The 18,933-nt window shown below is 28.0% G+C and overlaps 2 protein-coding genes across 2 annotated transcripts; one reads left to right on the top strand and one right to left on the bottom strand.

Moving 5' to 3' along the window:
- Positions 1–1,419: 1,419 nt before the first annotated feature.
- PGO_133140 (hypothetical protein, conserved) lies at positions 1,420–13,573 on the top strand (the record flags this gene model as incomplete). The annotated part of the gene is made up of 2 exons (XM_028689830.1): positions 1,420–2,781; positions 4,478–13,573. 2 exons carry the CDS (start codon positions 1,420–1,422, stop codon positions 13,571–13,573), a joined length of 10,458 nt encoding a protein of 3,485 aa, XP_028545631.1.
- A 1,812-nt stretch (positions 13,574–15,385) lies between these two features.
- PGO_133130 (H/ACA ribonucleoprotein complex subunit 4) lies at positions 15,386–16,840 on the bottom strand (the record flags this gene model as incomplete). Its single annotated transcript, XM_028689829.1, has 1 exon — positions 15,386–16,840. One exon carries the CDS (start codon positions 16,838–16,840, stop codon positions 15,386–15,388), a length of 1,455 nt encoding a protein of 484 aa, XP_028545630.1.
- Between the last annotated feature and the right edge of the window lie 2,093 nt (positions 16,841–18,933).

The following is an 18,933-nucleotide window of genomic DNA, read 5'->3' as shown; positions in this document are numbered from 1 at the left end:
TGACCCATTTTTAGACCCTTGAAGAAAATATGGAATTTTTCTTTGTTTTCGCAACATACAACTGATAAATAGTAGTAAATAAAATAAGACAGCGAAACAATTGTGAAGGTTTAACTATGCAATTTTATGATTTTACGTTTTTTTTTTTCCACGCTACATATTTTTTCGTGTAAATTTTTTTGTTATTTTCTTTTTTGAACCCATCTGTGGCATCAATTACTTTTTTTGTTGTCTACCCATGTCTGCCTGTGCTAACACCACATACATATAGATTCGTTTATTATATCGTGCACTTTTCTTACATGTGTTTAGCTTCATTTGTCAGCCTGATTATAACTACATTTTTTTAATTTTTTTGGTCCAAATTTATTCATTAAATATCTATTTTAATAATTCACAAAAGAAGTTTTGTGAATATATAGGTCTTTACATAATTTACAATTTAGTGGTATAAACACACAAATACAATTTGAGCAGGATTTTTGCCTGCGAAAATGTTTACTCATTTCATGCGAACGTATTTATTTGTCAATGTAAAAATAAATCATGAATTTTTTCAGAATAAAAATGTGAACTCTTCGAGCAAGGGAAAAATTTCTCTCTTTAGCGGCGAAGCATATGGGTATTTACTTATTCGTTTATTTATTTGCATATTTTTTTGTTCGGTTAGTTGGTTGCAATTCATTTCGTCATGCATCATTTTGCCATGTATCATTTCTGTCACGCATCATTTTGTCGCGTTCACTTTATTTGACTTTTTCTGTGTGCGCGCATATTTGTTAAGAGTGCATTTAATTCGACTGTTCAACTTCTGTGCCAAAAGTTAACATGTGTTTTTTTTTTTTTTTTTTTTTTTTTGTTTTTTTTATAGACATGCAAAATGGAACAAAAAGGAAAATTAAAAGGACAACCAGTTAAGTGAACTTTTTTCATTCACGCGAAATGAACACTTGTATTTTCAATATTGTATGTACATTGCATTGCTATTGTTTAAATTGGCGCATTTTTTTTTTTTTTTTTAAACATTTAAAACATTTTAAACGTTCCAATTATTATAAACACACTATAAGCTTTTTAATCATTATGAATTCTTTAAACACACAAGGAAATCTTTTAACTTTTTTTGATGATTCCTTATTCTGATTGATTTTAAGAAATTTTGAATGTTTTCACCTGTGTAACAGAATTTATGATGACTCGATTACAATTCCAAAAAGTGGAATTTTACACATTTTTTTTTTTTTTTTTGTTTTCTACAAAATTATTTGTAGAATAATTTTAAAAAAAATATACTCCTAATGGTTTGAAGTATTTCAAGATGTAAACAAAGTATTAGGAAGAAAAAAAAAAAAAAAAAAAAAAAAAAGCCATAACGAATGTAAGACATAAGAACAAAAAACGGACAACGGTCTTAAAAAAATGGATGATCTGGAATTAGGAGCAATAGAAAACATTCATGATTACCTAAAGGTTCATCTACATAAATCTATTTGCAAGACTAAATCGATGGAAGAGCAAAATGACATAAACGATGTATCATTAATATACAATTCGCTAAAAAAGTATGTCTTAAGACTTACCAACATAAACAACTTTATTAAACAAGAAAACAATTTTTTAAGGAAAAAAAATGATGAATTAATTAAAAAGTGCAACGAAAGGGATATATCAAAAATTTTCCAAAATAAAAAAGGGACACATGGAATGTACCTGAATGAAATTCACAAATTGAGCAACGAAAATGAATTCATGAAATATAAACTTCAAAAATTGTTAAGAAATAATATTTCCTTAGAAAAAAATAATGTGGAATTGAACAATACATTACTACTAAATAGAGATAATTATGCTCTAAATGGAAATATAAAAAGTGAAAAAATAAAATTAAAATGTATGAACTTAAATGAAAGCCCCAATAAGTTTTTATTACACCAATATGGTGAACATGTTAAATTGGAATATAGAAATGAAAATGGCAATTTAACCCACCTGGTTGGTGTAAATTCCCATATGTTTGGAGAAAAAATAAATAGAATCCATAAGTGTGCAAAAATTTTAGAGGAAATCTTAAATATTCTTAATAGCAGTTTAAAATATGACGATCCAGTTATATTTCAAAAAAAGGTAGATACTATGAAAATAGAAAAGGAAGAACTTATAATGCAAAATGAGTTTTTAAAAGAAAAAATTTTACAGATAGAAACGTTTATTCTAAGTGATCCTTTTTTAGTAGAAAAATTTAATTTCTTTTACAACTCAAATAATATTAATTGTGATAAATCGATAAGAAATAATTCTAAATTATACAATAATAATAATATAAAAATGATATATCATAATTTATGCTCTTCAGAAAATAAAAATATAGACCTAAAACAGCAATTGTCATATGAAAAAGAAAGGTCACATATTTATAGAACATACATGTATGATATGAGAGATAAGTTAAAAAACAACTTAAAAGAATTATTCAGATTATATAATGAAGAAAATATAAACTTTCATAACATAGATCAATCTTACGATTCAATTGACTATTTTAAGAAAAAAGAAAATTTAAGTTATGCGAATAATTACCATCATGTTAATAATGACAAAAAGAACACAGAACATGTTTCAGAAAAAGATCATTGCAAATACAACTGCCATACGGACTTAAGTAATTCAGAATTTTATAGCATGTTTAAAGTGAATAGTGACAAAATTGATTATAACCAGAAAATGCTGAAACATGCATGGACACGGATTAAGGAACTAAACCAGGATACTGACAACCTCAATGTATGCTCAAAAATGTAAAAACGTAAATTTTCAATCTGTGCTCTTCTTCTATCTGCGTATATTTGTGTTGTGTAATACATTAATAAAATAAATAAAATAAAAAAAAGAAGGAAAGCATGATAACAATATTTTCTTTTTTTCATGAATCTTTCATAAATCCCTTCATTCCTTGGACATGTGCGTGCAAATCGTGATTTCTTTATCAGTTTTATTAATATCACCTGTCTGTGTGCTGTAAAAACGTGAATATATGTGTTACATTACAGCATGCATTTTTCACAGGAAGAATCAAATTTTAATGTATTATTATGTACATCCTTCTATCTCGCTTATACTATATCCGCTTGAATATGTGGCTGTTGAAAATTGCCAAAAATATATATTTATATTTTATATAAACCTTTTTCTTACCTAATTATATAATTAATTTAATGTTTCAATTTAATGTTTCATATGCAATAATAGCAGTGTAAAACCTTTCCTTTCTTTTTTCTTTTTTTTTTTTCCATTTGTTCTGTCGTTATGTATTTTTCTTCTGATTAGTTTTTCCTGCCCATTTAATTTTACGATTTTTATATACCCGTTGTACAATGGGGGAGAATTGATCTACATTGTCATTTTTTTATAATTGGACAAATATGAGTCTTGAAATGGAGAAATGCATGCACAGACACGTGGATATGTGTACGTAAATATGCATTCATAAATGTGTATTTGTGAACATGTCTTCAAATATATATGGGGTTATATAAGCAAACATATATGGACATGACTCACATAGTTACTAATTAATCAAATTAAAAATATTCAAGTTTGATTAAATGAAAGTGAAAGTGTCTATATTAATTTAGTTCGCTTTTTTTTTTTTTTTTTTTTTCTCATGTAAAACATGATGCTAATTAGGCACACATTTTTGTATTCTTCTAGATTTTCCTTTTATATCAAACATAATTTGCTGTGGCATTTATATCTTAATTATACTAATTAAGAAAAAAATTTTTGTAGAAAAAAGCATACTTGTGGCATCTTAAAATGTTATGTAACTGCTCAAGGAGATTGAGACATTTTTTTTTTGTTTTTTCTTCCCCCACCCCTTTTCCTTCTTGCTAAAGATAAATATCTGTATATGCGCAAATCAGCTGTTTGTTTGTTATTGAACAAATGGTAATATACATCCTACGAAATGGTGTGTATGTATGTGTGTGATCGTATTAATAAAAAACCATTTCATGGGAAATGTTCTACAGAAGCGTACTTATATACAGTACACATTTTGGGCACTTTTTGTTTTTTTTCATTATGTTTTTTTTTTTTTTTTTTTTTTTTTTTTCCGTCCGTTGACCCCTTTATTAGAGTAAAATGGGATTCATATTATTTCTTTTTTTGAGGTGTCAACATAATATATATAAATGTTGATACAATAACTTCACGCACGTGAATAGATTTATATAGATAAGCATAAACGTGTTTTTGCAAATTCATGAATGTGTGGCATGGTTTCTACCCATGAGAAACTATTTTATGATTAATGGACTACAGGAGTTTGTTCCATCCCTCAGACTCCAATTCTTCGTGACCATTTTTTGATGACATGTTTTTCCCTTTTATATTTTTACTTCATTTTATTCAATCATTTATTCATTCATGTATTCATTTTTTTATTCATTTTTTATTACCTTTTTTTTTTTTTAATTAGAAAAGGAAAAGTGAAAACTCCTTCAAACGACGAGGACACAACGCTATTCTGGATCACATTGAAGAATGTATGAAAGATGAAGTATACTACTTTGAAATAAAAGAATTAATCAGGCGAAGAAAAAAAGAATTGGACGAAATTTTAAAATCAAACATAAATCCACTGGATTATCCAAAAAAGGACAATAACAAATTAGAAGATGTTTTGCTCATAAGCCCAATGAAAGACAAGGAAATGTTACGTGAGAGGTTAAGAAACCATGACCAGAAATTACGTATGAATAATCTTCAAGTTGATAAACATAATGACATATTTAGACATTACATTAATCGTAAAATTATTTCTCAATATATAAAATATAAACACATTTATGATTTTTATGTACAAAATAAGGGTGTATGGAAAAATAAGATAAGCAAAGAGAAATTTATGAATTTTTTTAAAAAGCACATTTTGAATTTTAAAAATGATAATACTTCACGTTATAATCAGAAAAATATTCCTTATGAAAATCAAAATAGACCCTCTAATTTTCATTATAATAGAAAAGTTCTGAATTCCATTCAGGTAAATGAAACAAGGGAAAGTGCATACATGCAGGTGGGTAATGATGAATATCATGATGTTACATTAGACGATCCTGCTAAATGTGTGAACCGTCATTCTGATGATGGTACCTTTAGTAGAGTTATTCAGAAGGAAAAACGAACAGAAAGGAGGAAGGAAGGAAAGAGATGCAAGAAAAAAAAAAACTATGCACAAGAGGAAGGAAAGGGAAATAGAAGAGGAGCGGAGAAAAGAAATAGAAGAGGAGCGGAGAAAAGAAATAGAAGAGGAGCGGAGAAAAGAAATAGAAGAGGAGCGAAGAAAAGAAATAGAAGAGAAGAGGAGAAAAGAAATAGAAGCAGAGAAAAGAAAGGAAATAGAAGCAGAGAGACGAAAAGAAATAGAAGCAGAAAGACAAAAAGAAATAGAAGCGGAGAGGCGAAAAGAAATAGAAGAGGAGCGAAGAAAAGAAATAGAAGAGAAGAGGAGAAAAGAAATAGAAGCAGAGAAAAGAAAGGAAATAGAAGCAGAGAGACGAAAAGAAATAGAAGCAGAGAGACGAAAAGAAATAGAAGCAGAGAGACGAAAAGAAATAGAAGCAGAAAGACAAAAGAAATAGAAGCGGAGAGGCGAAAAGAAATAGAAGAGGAGCGAAGAAAAGAAATAGAAGAGAAGAGGAGAAAAGAAATAGAAGCAGAGAGACGAAAGGAAATAGAAGCAGAGAGACGAAAAGAAATAGAAGCAGAGAGACGAAAAGAAATAGAAGCAGAGAGACGAAAAGAAATAGAAGCAGAGAGACGAAAAGAAATAGAAGCAGAAAGACAAAAAGAAATAGAAGCGGAGAGGCGAAAAGAAATAAAATCAAAGGAGAAACAAAGTAAAGGAAATACCAAAGTAAACTTGTCCTCTAGTAATAAGGACTTAACCTATGAACATTCCAGGAGGAGTATCTACAAAGACGAGAATGAAAAACAGTATGAACATGAATCTTGTGATGAGGACGAAATTAACAGTGTAAGGAAAGAAAGTTTTAAGGAACATCAAGAAAATTCAGAAAATTTCTACGTTCGAGCAGAGTATCCAAGGAGACATGACTCTTCACTAGAAATGTTAAGAAATACTATTGAAAATATTAACAAAAAAAAAATAGGGAAAACTATAAGTAGTGATGATAAAAAAGGCCATTTGTCTCTCCCTAATTCAGAAGATATTAAAAACATGCCATTCAATGAAGTAAGTCAAAGTAGCTTTATTACTATGTCTTCTCAAAATAATAAGGACATATCGAATTTATTAGAAAAAAAAGACAGTAACCAAAATAGTATAAAACCCATAAGATTAAGTAAGGAATTTGGAGAACACACCGAAAACGAAATTAAAGAAAGTGAAATGAATGCAAATCAAAATGAAAAATTTAGTTCAGACGAAATCGAGTTAGATATAGACAAAGTACCTAACAAGGAAAATGTGAAGAAAAGAACAAATTTTAATTTATTAAGTGATCATAAAAAGGAAGAATATATTGAAGAAGGAAGTAGTGTACATAGTCCCTATGAAAGTATAGAAAAGCAAACGAATCCAAGTGGAAGTGAAAAAATATTGCACAGGGGGAATGTCAATCAGAATTGGAGTGAAATCCGTTTAGGTGCCGAAATGGTTGTTACAGAACGGCGAAATGTTAGAAACAAGACCATGGTAGGGTCCTCAGAAACTGTATACAAAATTAGAAGTAGGAATGCGATGAAGTCTATGAAGATGCCAGAATTTGCACACGTGGATGGGAATGTACAAATGAAAGATGATAATAACGAATCAGTGGAGGAAATGAACCCAAATGAACAAATGAAGGATGTGAACCCAAATGAACAAATGAAGAATGTGAACACAAATGAACAAGTGAAGGAAGTGAACCCAAATGAACAAGTGAAGGATGATGGCAGAGGTACAAGTCATAACCCTGATTTGATAAATAATCATGCAATTCACGGAACTAAAAAGAGGGAGAAACTACTCTCCAAGAATTACAACGATGGCAATTTCTTCGAATCGGAGGATGAGTACGATGAACAGGATTTTTTTGATAATAACAAATATGCTAATGTGAAAATTCAGGAATTCAGACAAATACTTGACGAGTACGATAAGAATGTATATGCGTTTTTTATGAACCTAATTTTATATAGTAAGATTAATTTAATAAAATCATACAAAAATAAGGTTTTTAATGTACATATAGAGGCAAAAGATATATTGCAGTACCTTTTGAGCAACTACTTAGAACATGATAAGTGTAAATCTAAAGAAGAAGGGGAAGATGATAATTCTTACATCAATAATCAACGTTTGACAGAAGTGGAATATAAACATATTAATGAATATATATGCAATAATAGCAATACATCTTCACTAAAAATATTATATCATAAAATTAACTTTATAAATAATGAAAGTTATGAAAGTTTTAAAAATAGGTTGTTAGAAGGTGGAGCAATAAACCTAATTAATCTTTTTCATGATGAAGATATAAATGATTTTGATAAAATTTTTGATGTTTCTTTTGTTAATTTCTGTGACATAGTAGGAATATCAAAAGACTCATGCATATATCATTTTAAACTTATGGACAAAAATTATAAAGGGAAAAGATATATTTATTTAAAGCATATACTTCAATACCTGGATGTGGAAAAGACCATGAAAGAGGAATTTCATAAGTACAATTTTTTCCCCATGCATAAGAAGAATTTAATTTATATCCACATCAGCGAATCTTTTGACAATTTAAATGAATTTTTTAAATATGTGAATAAGAAAAATAAGTTATATATAAGTTTGAATGAGTTTATTTATTTTTTTTCACAAAATGAAAAAATGGAAAAATACAATTACTCAAAGGAGGAGATAACTTGTCTTTATTATTCCATACTTTTTTATGTATATTATACGAATAAAAACAAAATATTACAAACATTGCAGTTTTTTAATGATGAAGCAGGAGAAAAAGTAAATGTTCAAGACAAAGATCAAATTCTGGAAAATGCAATCGACAGGAACGAACAAATTAGTACTCACCCTACTGAGGGTCTAAACCGATTAGTAAATGAATCTAACAACGGAAAATTAACACCAAATGATGGTCATAATTATAGTAACTATAATTTATCTCTGTATAAGGAATATTTTTCCTTAGATGATTTCAAGTTTGCTATTGAATTGAAGGATCTTTATTTTTATTTTGAAGGATTTGAGTGCCCATTTTCAAAAATCAAAAGGAGAATTGTGGAAATATATGGATCTGTGAAAAAAGGAATTTTAATTAATCAGGAAATTTGTAAAAGGGAAACAAATACCAATGAAACTAATAGCTCCGAAAGTGATAAGGATATGATGGATCTGAATTTAGATGTCCAGATAGACTCATTTCATTTGTTCACAAAGCATAAGTACAGATATATGCACTCTGATAGGGTTTTTTTCTGTGAACGACAAGGGTCTTCTGAAAATATGGATCAAATGGAAAAAATGGAAAAAATTGGAAGTGTGACAAAAAGGACCTTCATGAGTCTAATGTATAATATTGGAATACATATAGATCATTGCTTAACTCTTTGGGATGGTTTCTCCCCGTTCTTAGAATGTGATGTGTTAGATTACAAGATATTTTCTGGATTTTTAAACGGGAAAATAAACATATCTAATGAAGAAACGGAGGAAAGTATAAAGAATATTAAAAATATGCTTATGAATACACATGAAGAGAAAGAAAAGGATTCTATTTGTCATCATAAGAGCAGATTAGTAGGAACCATATGTTCTGGTTTGTTAAAAAATTTGAATGAAAAAGATTACTCAACACAAGTATTAACCGTTGACGAAATAGAAGTAGTAGCACAAGTTCTTAACAATGTCATACCATTCAACTTTTTAGATAAAAAGGAAAAAAAAAATTTCATACAACAGTTGAAAAAAAAATGTTTTAAAAAAGGTCATAATTTTGCATCATTAGGAGAGAATGTTTTTAAAAATAAAACAGAAATAACTCAAAATGAATCATTACCACAGATGGAATATCAGAACAACAATGTTGTTATTCTGTTGAATGGAATTTTAAAACATAGCACAAACTCTAGTTCATTTATAAACAGTATAAACGTAATTGATAGAGATAATATTTGTTTCTACACAGCTCATACAAATGTTGCTGTGATAGAAATAGAGAAAGAGCTGTATACCACTGATTTTGTAAACTTAGTAGAGAAAAAAAGAGAAGTATCTAAAGAATTTCTAAATATTATTGACAAAATCCCAATATTTAAAAATTTTCCACATTCTTTAAAAAATAGTTTATCTGTGAACATTCAGAAATGTGAATATGAAAAAAAAAAAGTTATAATAAGACAACATGATGACCCTAGTAATTTTTACATATTGAAAGAAGGGGAAATACATTTCTATTGTAATAATGAGAAAACACCAATAAGTGTCATCTCTAATTGTTCCTTTTTTGGAGAAATAGCTCTCATTTTCAACACACTTAGAACCTGTGATGTGGTGGTAGAATCAGATGTAGCTCATTGCTATTGTATTTCGAGGGAATATTTTCTGTCCTTATTAAATAAACAAGTTGTTCAAGAATTTGTAGAATACTTTCGTAACTATAAGCACGGTGTTCAACATATAATAAAAAATTATGAAAATAGTAATCCAAATTTTCACTCAATCTGTCAAGAGGGGGAATTTCATAAGTTAAATGAGAAAAATTTCAATGATGCAGATATAAAAAGTTGGAATGATAAGGAAAAGAATGGTACTTCGAATTTCTCACATTCGGTTGAACTTAATAGCTCGAGAAGCGATTTGCAAAATGGATTACGAAATAGTTGGAGAAATTCTCTAAATAATCAGGGGAAAATGGGAAATAAGGAAAAAGAATTGCATTCTGAAGGTATCACAAATAAAGAATCCTCAATTAGCAGCTTAAACAGAGAAATTTCTCGATCAGTCCTATCAGGTGATAATGTCACTGTAGATGTAGAATACATCAATCAACATAATATTAGCTCATTTTATAGTGACTTAGATAAAGTTCTTCTAAAATTTTTCAACACAGAACAGAAATATTTTGTAGAAGAAATGGAATCACATTTAATGAATGTTAAAGTTTTAAAAGACATATTAGAAAATATGAATGATAAGGAGAACTTTTTGAAACATTTAAAATGTGAAAAATACCCAAGAGGTAAAAATGTCATATTGGAAGGAGATTTTTTTGAAAAGTTTTATTTTGTTAAAGAAGGGGAAATATCAATACAACAATTTAATCAGTATAAAAATATGTATGAACAAATATATATTTTAAAAAAAAATCATTATTTTGGTCACCAGTTAATTTTAAGTAAGACAAAATCTGACTTTATTGCTGTAGCGACAGTAGACACAGAACTATTTACCTTAGAGGCATCTCTATATGAACAATATCTTTCTCCTTTTATTGATAAACTTAATAGATTAAACGATATTAAACATAGTGATGTGCTAACCGAATGTATAAATCATCATGTCGAGAAAAATAAAAAGGATGAAGATTTTATAATTAAAGTTATAAATATTTTAAAAAAGGTAAGCATAATTCAAAAATTAAATGATGATGAAATGTATAAAGCTGCTAAAAATTTCAATTTTAAATTTTTTAAAAAAGGAAAAGTTATAATAAAATACAATGACACTCCTGACCATTTCTATATAATTAAAAAAGGAATAGTTTCTGTTAAAATGGACGATAAAGAGACTACAGACACTGTAGCAAATATGAACAAGTTGCAAAGTAGTGATAATGATACAAATAAAATTATGCATCAAAAAAGTTTTAGCGCAAAATCCGTGTATCTACACAAGTATGACTATTTTGGAGAATTATCAATCATAAATAATCAGCTAAGAACTGCCATTTGTATGGCTGAGACAAATTGCTTCTTACTAACTATAGACAAATTTTCTTTTATCAACAATTTTGGAACATTATTTAATGACTTGTTACAAGAAGCTGATATAAGATACACTCGAAATTATTCTCTACCTCCATGGTTAAAATCTATGTATGGAAATAACGAATTTAACAATGATATGCATTCTGTATCTATAAAGATACCAGACTTGGGGAGTTCCATTAGCAGCATTTCGGATGATAGTAATGAGATGTTCAGCTTTGAAAAGGAAATAAATAAGCAGCTCAAAAAAGAGAAGAAGGAGAAGAAAAAAAAGGAGAAGAAAAAAAAAGGGAAAAAGGATAAAACAAATCATTCAGAGGAGACCAACACAAGTACAAACAGTATCGACAGAACAGATAATGTTGATAGTAACGAGAACGAAATTGATCGCTTGAAGTCTAGGTGTGTCTCCATTGAACGAAGCTTAACAGTTGTAAACAATGAAGAGAGGATAAAAAAGATTAAAGAAGAAAAGGAAAAAAAACTTAATGAAATTAAACTGAACGAAATGAAGATATTCGAAAAGATAAAACTTAAGGAAGAAAAAAAAATGAAAGCTTTTATGAAAAAAAAAGGGGCTTATCTTCCAGATAAAAGTTCTAAAAATAATTCAAGACCTAGTCATACACAAGTTGATAGTAACATAATCGATCAAAACAAGAATATAACAACTCTGGATAGCAACAATACAAATAATACATCAATGTCAGATAAAGACAAATGCAGTAGCAGAAAAGTAGGTGATGCTCCTCCGAAGGACACAGCAGGGGAAGGGAATGAAATAGATAATATAAAGGAAGAAAATAGAGAGCAACATTTAAAAAATAAAACAAACGAGGTGAAGGAGAAATACAAAAATTCTGTTCAACAAAAATCATCCAGCATTTTAAAAAAAAAGATAAATCCATCAAATTCTTCCGAATTGAATATAGACAAATTGGTAAAAAATTTAATCGGGTTCATATGTTCAGAATATAACTCAATTTTTCATTTTTACGAATGCATAGATAAATTTAATATTGGATATATAAAATATAATGATTTTTTAAATTTTATGATTTGTCAAAATATGGAAGAGCTATTTGAAGGTACGGAGAATTTAGAAAATTTATTTAAATACCTTTGTGATGGCAAAAATATTTTAACGTTAATAGATTTTTATAAAAATGTATACAGAGATAAACAAATTGATAAATATGAACTGAATTTACGTTTATCCGAAGTGTATGGTAGTAGTATGTTAGCATTTAAGAAAATCATCTCTCAGTTCAATACACAAGAAGATAGCCTTTGTAATTATGAGAATTTTCAAATAGTGTGTGAAAAAGTAGGGTTGAGTAAAATGAATATAGAAAATATATGGAAAGAAATAAACATAATGAATGAAGAAAACATACCTCTAGAAATTATAATTTGTATTCTGAATGGAGAATTATTTATTGAACAATCATACACAGCATATAATGAGAAAAAATCATTTTTAAATCAAGTTGTTAATTTCTTCCAAGGAAATGATGAAGGTCTTACAAAAATGAATACAGAACTTATAGAAACAAATTTTCAGATAAATTATGAAGACCCAATTATAATTAACAAATGTCATCATAAATCTTGTTCTAATGAATGTGCAGAAATGGTTAAATTATTGGAAACAGATGTATATTTTAAATTCTTAACATTATATCAAAGACACTTCTTTGCAACATTAATGAACCGAAAAATTATGAACAATGGGGATATCTTAATTAAACAAAGTGATGTGGATTCACCTATTATATACTTATATCAAGGAAAAGCAAATTTAATTAGCTACAACATTTTTGGAATAGAAACTATAACAAGAGAAATTGAAAATAAGGAAATTTATGGTTGTTATGAAGTTATTAATGAAATACCAGCAGATTATGAGGTAAAAATATCTTCTGATAATGCCATAGCTTGGATTTTAGATAGATCATCTTATATCGAACATTTAAAACCAATGCTAAACGAAAGGAAACAAAACTGTGTACATATTTTGTCCATACTTAAAAATACACCCATATTAAGATACATGCCTGAAGAAGTACTTGACAATATTTCTTATGCAATGAAAGTGGAATTTCATGAACCAAATCATACAATTATACAAGAAAACACATATTATGATAAATATTATATTATATGTAAAGGTCTTGCAACAGTTGAAAAAAATTCCGAAATTAATAAAAATAAACTTATTTTGTGCACTCTCAGAAAAGGAGATTACTTTGGAGAAATGGCCATAATAAAAAATGAAAAAAGATCAGCCAATGTTATTTTAGATACACAAGCTGTATTATTATCACTTGTTGATACAGAATTTCATAGATTGCTAACTCCATATTTCGATCAATTTCTAAATAGAGCCAAAGCCAATTATAAAAAAATCAAAATAAACAACGAACCACTCCCCACGGAAATCGCTAGAATTAGCAGTAAAACGAATGTTGCTAATATCGCCTCGCTTAGAAGTTCACAGAAAAAGGTAACTATACAAGAACTGGACGAGAAAAATAAATTCAACACGGGATGCAGTGCATAAAAAAAAAACAATGAAATATGTTTTTCCCACGTGGAAGAGAAGCAACCGGAAGAAGTACCACTCACGGGAAGTAATTATAGACATCCAGAGGGTGACGAAAAGGAAAGAAATAATAAAAACATTGATGAGGAAAATGTTCAAGAGAAGAATATGTAAAAGAAGACGCAGAAACTATGATAAACAAATTGGAAAGAGATTATGATAAAAAGGAAAAAATTACTGAGAAGAAGAATGAAAAAATTAAACACAAACAAAATGGTGCAAAAAGGGGGAATCATAAAATGCAGGGATAGCATAAAAAAAAAAAAAAAAAAGGAGATGAAGAAAATAAAATTAGAAACTTGGGCATATGTTACCCCTTTCATTTAGCATGAACAACTTGGTATAAAGTTCGTACGACGAAGCATAAAAAATATTTTTAACTTTGAAGACTTATTTAAATGTAGACTTTAAGCATACTCCATGTACCTCTCATTAGTAAACCTCTTTTTATACAACTTCTGAGAAGCGTTAAAACTTTATAAAAACGTGTAATGAAAAGATATTTTACTCCCTATTGTCATTCGAGAAAAAATAGAGAAGCGATAGGTCAGTTAAATATGTTTTTTCCTATTTCGTCCTTTTGACATGTTCATACGTGTATATAAGGTATAAGTATAAATGTGTATATATATATATGCATGTATATGAGTGCATATCCATGAATTTTTTTTCGATATCTCTAAAGCTTCATCGGATCTTTCCATTCCAGCATCATAATACAACACATAATTTGTTTTTAAATTTTATCGCACAACCTTTTTTTATTTGAAGCCTTTTTTTTAAAGGTATCATAATTTTTAACACTATTTTTTCGTTTTCCCCTCGAACTAGGAACTTTGTGTAATTTTTTTTAGAATTTTTTAAAAATTTTTTAAGTACTAAATTTTATGGGCTTCTTAAAAATACGCGGTGCTACAAAAACGAAACTGTGGTATCAATGCAATGATGCAATAAAATCCTTTTTCCCTACACATGCATGTATGGAAAAACAAAAAAAAAAAAAAAAGAAGATATAATCATAAAAATTATGATTCTTCAGCTATTAGTAACTAGGTGTTTCATTGATGTCGACTAAAATTTTTTTTTTTTTTTTCCGTATATCCCCTTTCTCAACATTTATCATGCATACATTTCACATGTATAAACACATATGATTGGCTAAAAAATATTTTTCTCTCGAAATGGTTTTACGTTGTTAACTTAAAAATGATCAATCTCTTCTTTTGACTTTTTTGACAACTCCCACTGTGAGAAGTTAAAGATATAGATGGTTTAAAAAAAAAAAAAAATAAGTGCTGTTTTATGGATTATTTTCAACATTAAGAATTCAAATTTTTTAAATTTTTAAAAGGAGCATTTTTTTTTTTTCTGTTTTTGTGTGTGTCTTAAAGATTATACAAAATGTAGTAGTAGTATTATTTGGAAGAAAAAAGCAAAATAACACACCATATTTTATATCACACTCTTAGAAGCACCCATCAGTTATGCTATTTTATAAATATACTAATATGTACACATAAAAAATTATCTTAAAATTTGTGCATTCAATATATATACATATGGGGTATTTAAAAAAAAAAAATTTAAAACGATTGATCACGGTTGTTTTATATTAAAAAAATAGCTCCAAACACATACACAAAAGTGCAACGCCAAAATGAATGTGTAAAAATGGCCTACAGTTCTGTAGAACATAAATGCATATACAAATGTGTATACCTACAAAAGGCTACAAATTTTTTAATAAAATTAGTGTTATAAAATATATATTTAATTTTTTTTTCTTTTCTTTTTCACCACTCCTGATTCTGATTGCTGATCAGCATTGTTTCCATTTCCCCCCACGAGCTCATTATCCTTTTTTTTTATATTTTCATTGTTGGTTAAATTAAAAGTAGAGTTCGTTCCATCGGGGTTCATTTTTTCTTGCGATGTATCTTTTGCATTATTATCTTTTATACTACTGTTACAGTTATTACTATTATTATTATTCGTAGTGATATCTGAATCGAGTGTGTAATTAGAGGAGTTACCAATCAATTTGGGTGTGTATCCTTCACTTTTGATCCAACTTAGTGGGGTTTTTTCATTTGGTTTTCCATACTTATCTAAGAGTCCTGCAAGTATCAATTTTTTTTTTTCCATGGATCTGTTTCCAAATCCCCATTTCACATCATATGTATCTCTATCCATTATAACTCTTTTGGTTAATGAGACGATTCCATGATCAACTGTGGCAATAACAGTTGAGGTCATTTGAGCAATAGCTAATGCAACTGCTTCACCTTTTGTCGTCATTAAAACAATTTCCGAATTTATATCAATGTTATTGTCAAATCTCAAGACTCCTGGTATGGTCAATTTAGCACCATAACAAATAGCATTTACTGCACTATCTTTTATAACAATTCGTGGAAAATTGATGAGAAGTTTTTCTAACGGTGTTATAATTTTTCTTAGATATGTTTCATCACCTGTTGTATCATAAATATACTGAGCATCCAGAATGTCATGTAATGTACACATATTGTCATATTCAGTCATGTTCCCTGATTTTACTCTTCTCAATTCTTGCATATGTGCACCTACCCCTAGAAGTAATCCTATATGTTCGCACAAAGTTCTTATATATGTTCCTGCTTGACATTTCACCCAAAATACACATATGTTATTAGCATCATCATAATCTAATAATTTGGAATCATATATTGTTCTAACTCTTAATTGTCTTTTAACTGCACATATTAATGGAGGTCTTTGAAATATAGCCCCTTGAAAATTATTTAATACTATTTTTACTTCTTCTAAACTTTTAGGTTTTGAATGAAGTTTACAAACACAAACATATTCCTTTCCCGATTCTTGTTGAGATTTCACCAACCTAGTTGCTCTATTTAAACATACTAATAACACACCTGTCACCTTTGGATCTAATGTACCACTATGTCCTGTTTTTTCACATCTTAAAATTTTTCTTATCCAGGATACGACTTCATGAGATGATGGGTTACTCGGTTTATCTAAATTGATAATTCCATATTTTAAATATTCTTCCAAATTTCGTGAATAAGGAGAATTACCCATTGGTAGGGGTGTAAAATGAGACGTTCGGATATTTAATTTATCATAATTTTTCAATAATAATGGCCAATTCGATGCATCTATAAGAGCTTCTTTTTTCTCCGGTTCTATTTTATAATCCACTTTTCCTGCTACTTCTCCCATTTTCTCTTATTTATTTTTTTTTTTTTTTTGAGATCTCGGAGAATTTTTAAAGCGCCCGTCTTTATCTCCTCCTTATGTATTTGTGAGAATGTTGCATACATAAGAATGTACTGTAGATAAGTGCTTGTGGTTATATGATGGGGACTGGGTAGTCTTACGGTGGTGATCAGGCATTAGCATGTATATATATATATATATATATATACATATGTATTGGTACAAAATATATGTAATTGGCTGACAATTTCGCAGACTTTAATGTAAAAATTCCCTTATCATTGTATCATCCAAAATTAAATAAGAGGGGTTGTGGAGAGAATACACAACACCTGATTTGCAAAATGTGTTTGTTTTATTTTTCTATTTTTTTCCACATGCCAGTTTTTAAGCGTTACTACTGGGTTAATTTCCCTTATACTATTATTTAAAGGTAGTTTTGGTTTTTTAATGATATTTTTTTTTCTGGTTTTTTTTTTTTTTTTTTTTTTGTGTGTTAACGAAATGATTCTTCAACTGATAGAAGGGATTACGTTCTTTTTATTTTATTTTATTTTATTTTTTCTGTTCAATAATTCATAAGCTATAATTTACAAAATGGTTCTTTTTTCGTTTCCTTTTTTTTTCCATGACATATTTGTACAACATGTTTTGTTTGTTCATTAACTTATGGAAATGAGAAATATTTGAGTAGTAACATATAAAATTTATTAATTTTTTTTTTTTGAAGTTTCTATAATGTTCAGGCAGTGTTACTTACAAATTTAATTTTATTTTTTTCAAATTTTAAAAAAAAAAAAATATATGAGCACGACTTATTATTTTTTTTTTTTTTTTTTGTAGCAATAATATAATGTAGCATCATTATTATACTAGCACAAATTTGAGAATCATGTTGAGGGACAAATTTCACTTTTTCTATTTTAATTCGTCATGTTATAATACATATTTATATACATATATATGTGTTGTTGAAAAAATAAAATTTAGCATACTTAGGTAGTACGAGAAGCTAAACCATTTCATTTTTGTGTATAAAATCTACAACACCATTGGCATAGGTGCGTAAAGCCTGATTTTGTCAATAGCATGAATGAATTATCATAATATAAATTTTTTTTATAAGAGATAACAAAATACAGCTTGCACATATATATATATATATATGTACTTAGCTACTCTTGGGTTACATGAGGCCCTCATTAATTGTTCCATTTTCGTAAATGTATTTAAAAAATAAAATAATGCCCCAAGGATAAAAACCCACCACGTTTTTTTGCATGTTGTAATATAGAATAGGGTAACGCACACACATACGGTTTGCGAAAAAAAGTGTATTCCCTCTTTCCTTTAACTTTTTACACATTTTTATATACTCGAATACATGTTCAATCGTAAGTAGGCATATATGTGTATACATATAATTTATGCGCAAAGACGTGTAACATATCTCCTACATTGTGCTTTTTTTTTTTTTTTTTTCATACCATATAAATTTATTCATTTTTCATTTATAAAGATTTAAAAAAAAATGTAGACAACGAATCGTTTTGTCAACAAAATTGTTTATTTAAAAAACAAAAAAAAAAAAAAAAAAAAAATAAATAAATAAATAAGTAAAATAAAATAAAATAAAATAAACAGGATAAAGATTAATAATAGGTGAAGTAAAAAATAATATAAATTAAAAAACTATATATTTTAAATATTAGCAAAATCAGAAAAAAGCGGCAAGTAAAAAAAGGAAAAAGGAAAATGAGATGATGAAAAAAAAAAAAAAAAACTCTTGTGTGGTTTCATAAATACATCCTTATATAAATATGCTTAACATGCATATGATAAAATATATGCAACTCTGTGTTGCTTCCATATCCAAATGGGTCAAGAATTCATAAGTTCATATCATATATATACAGATAGATGCAAAAAAAAAGGACAAAGGATTATGTAAATTCATATTAAAAAAAAATGTACAAGACGTTTAAAAATTCTACATAGAGCAAATAATTTTTCTGCACATCTAATTTTTTTTTTTTTGTTTTTTCTCTTAAATAATATTCAAACAAAATTTAAAGATTATATATTATATTAAAAAA

This window comes from Plasmodium gonderi (assembly GCF_002157705.1).
Source record: "Plasmodium gonderi DNA, contig: Chr13, whole genome shotgun sequence".
Taxonomy (NCBI): Eukaryota; Apicomplexa; class Aconoidasida; order Haemosporida; family Plasmodiidae; genus Plasmodium; species Plasmodium gonderi.
The sequence above is the reverse complement of the archived record's forward strand: the minus strand, read 5'-3'. Positions and strand labels throughout refer to the sequence as shown.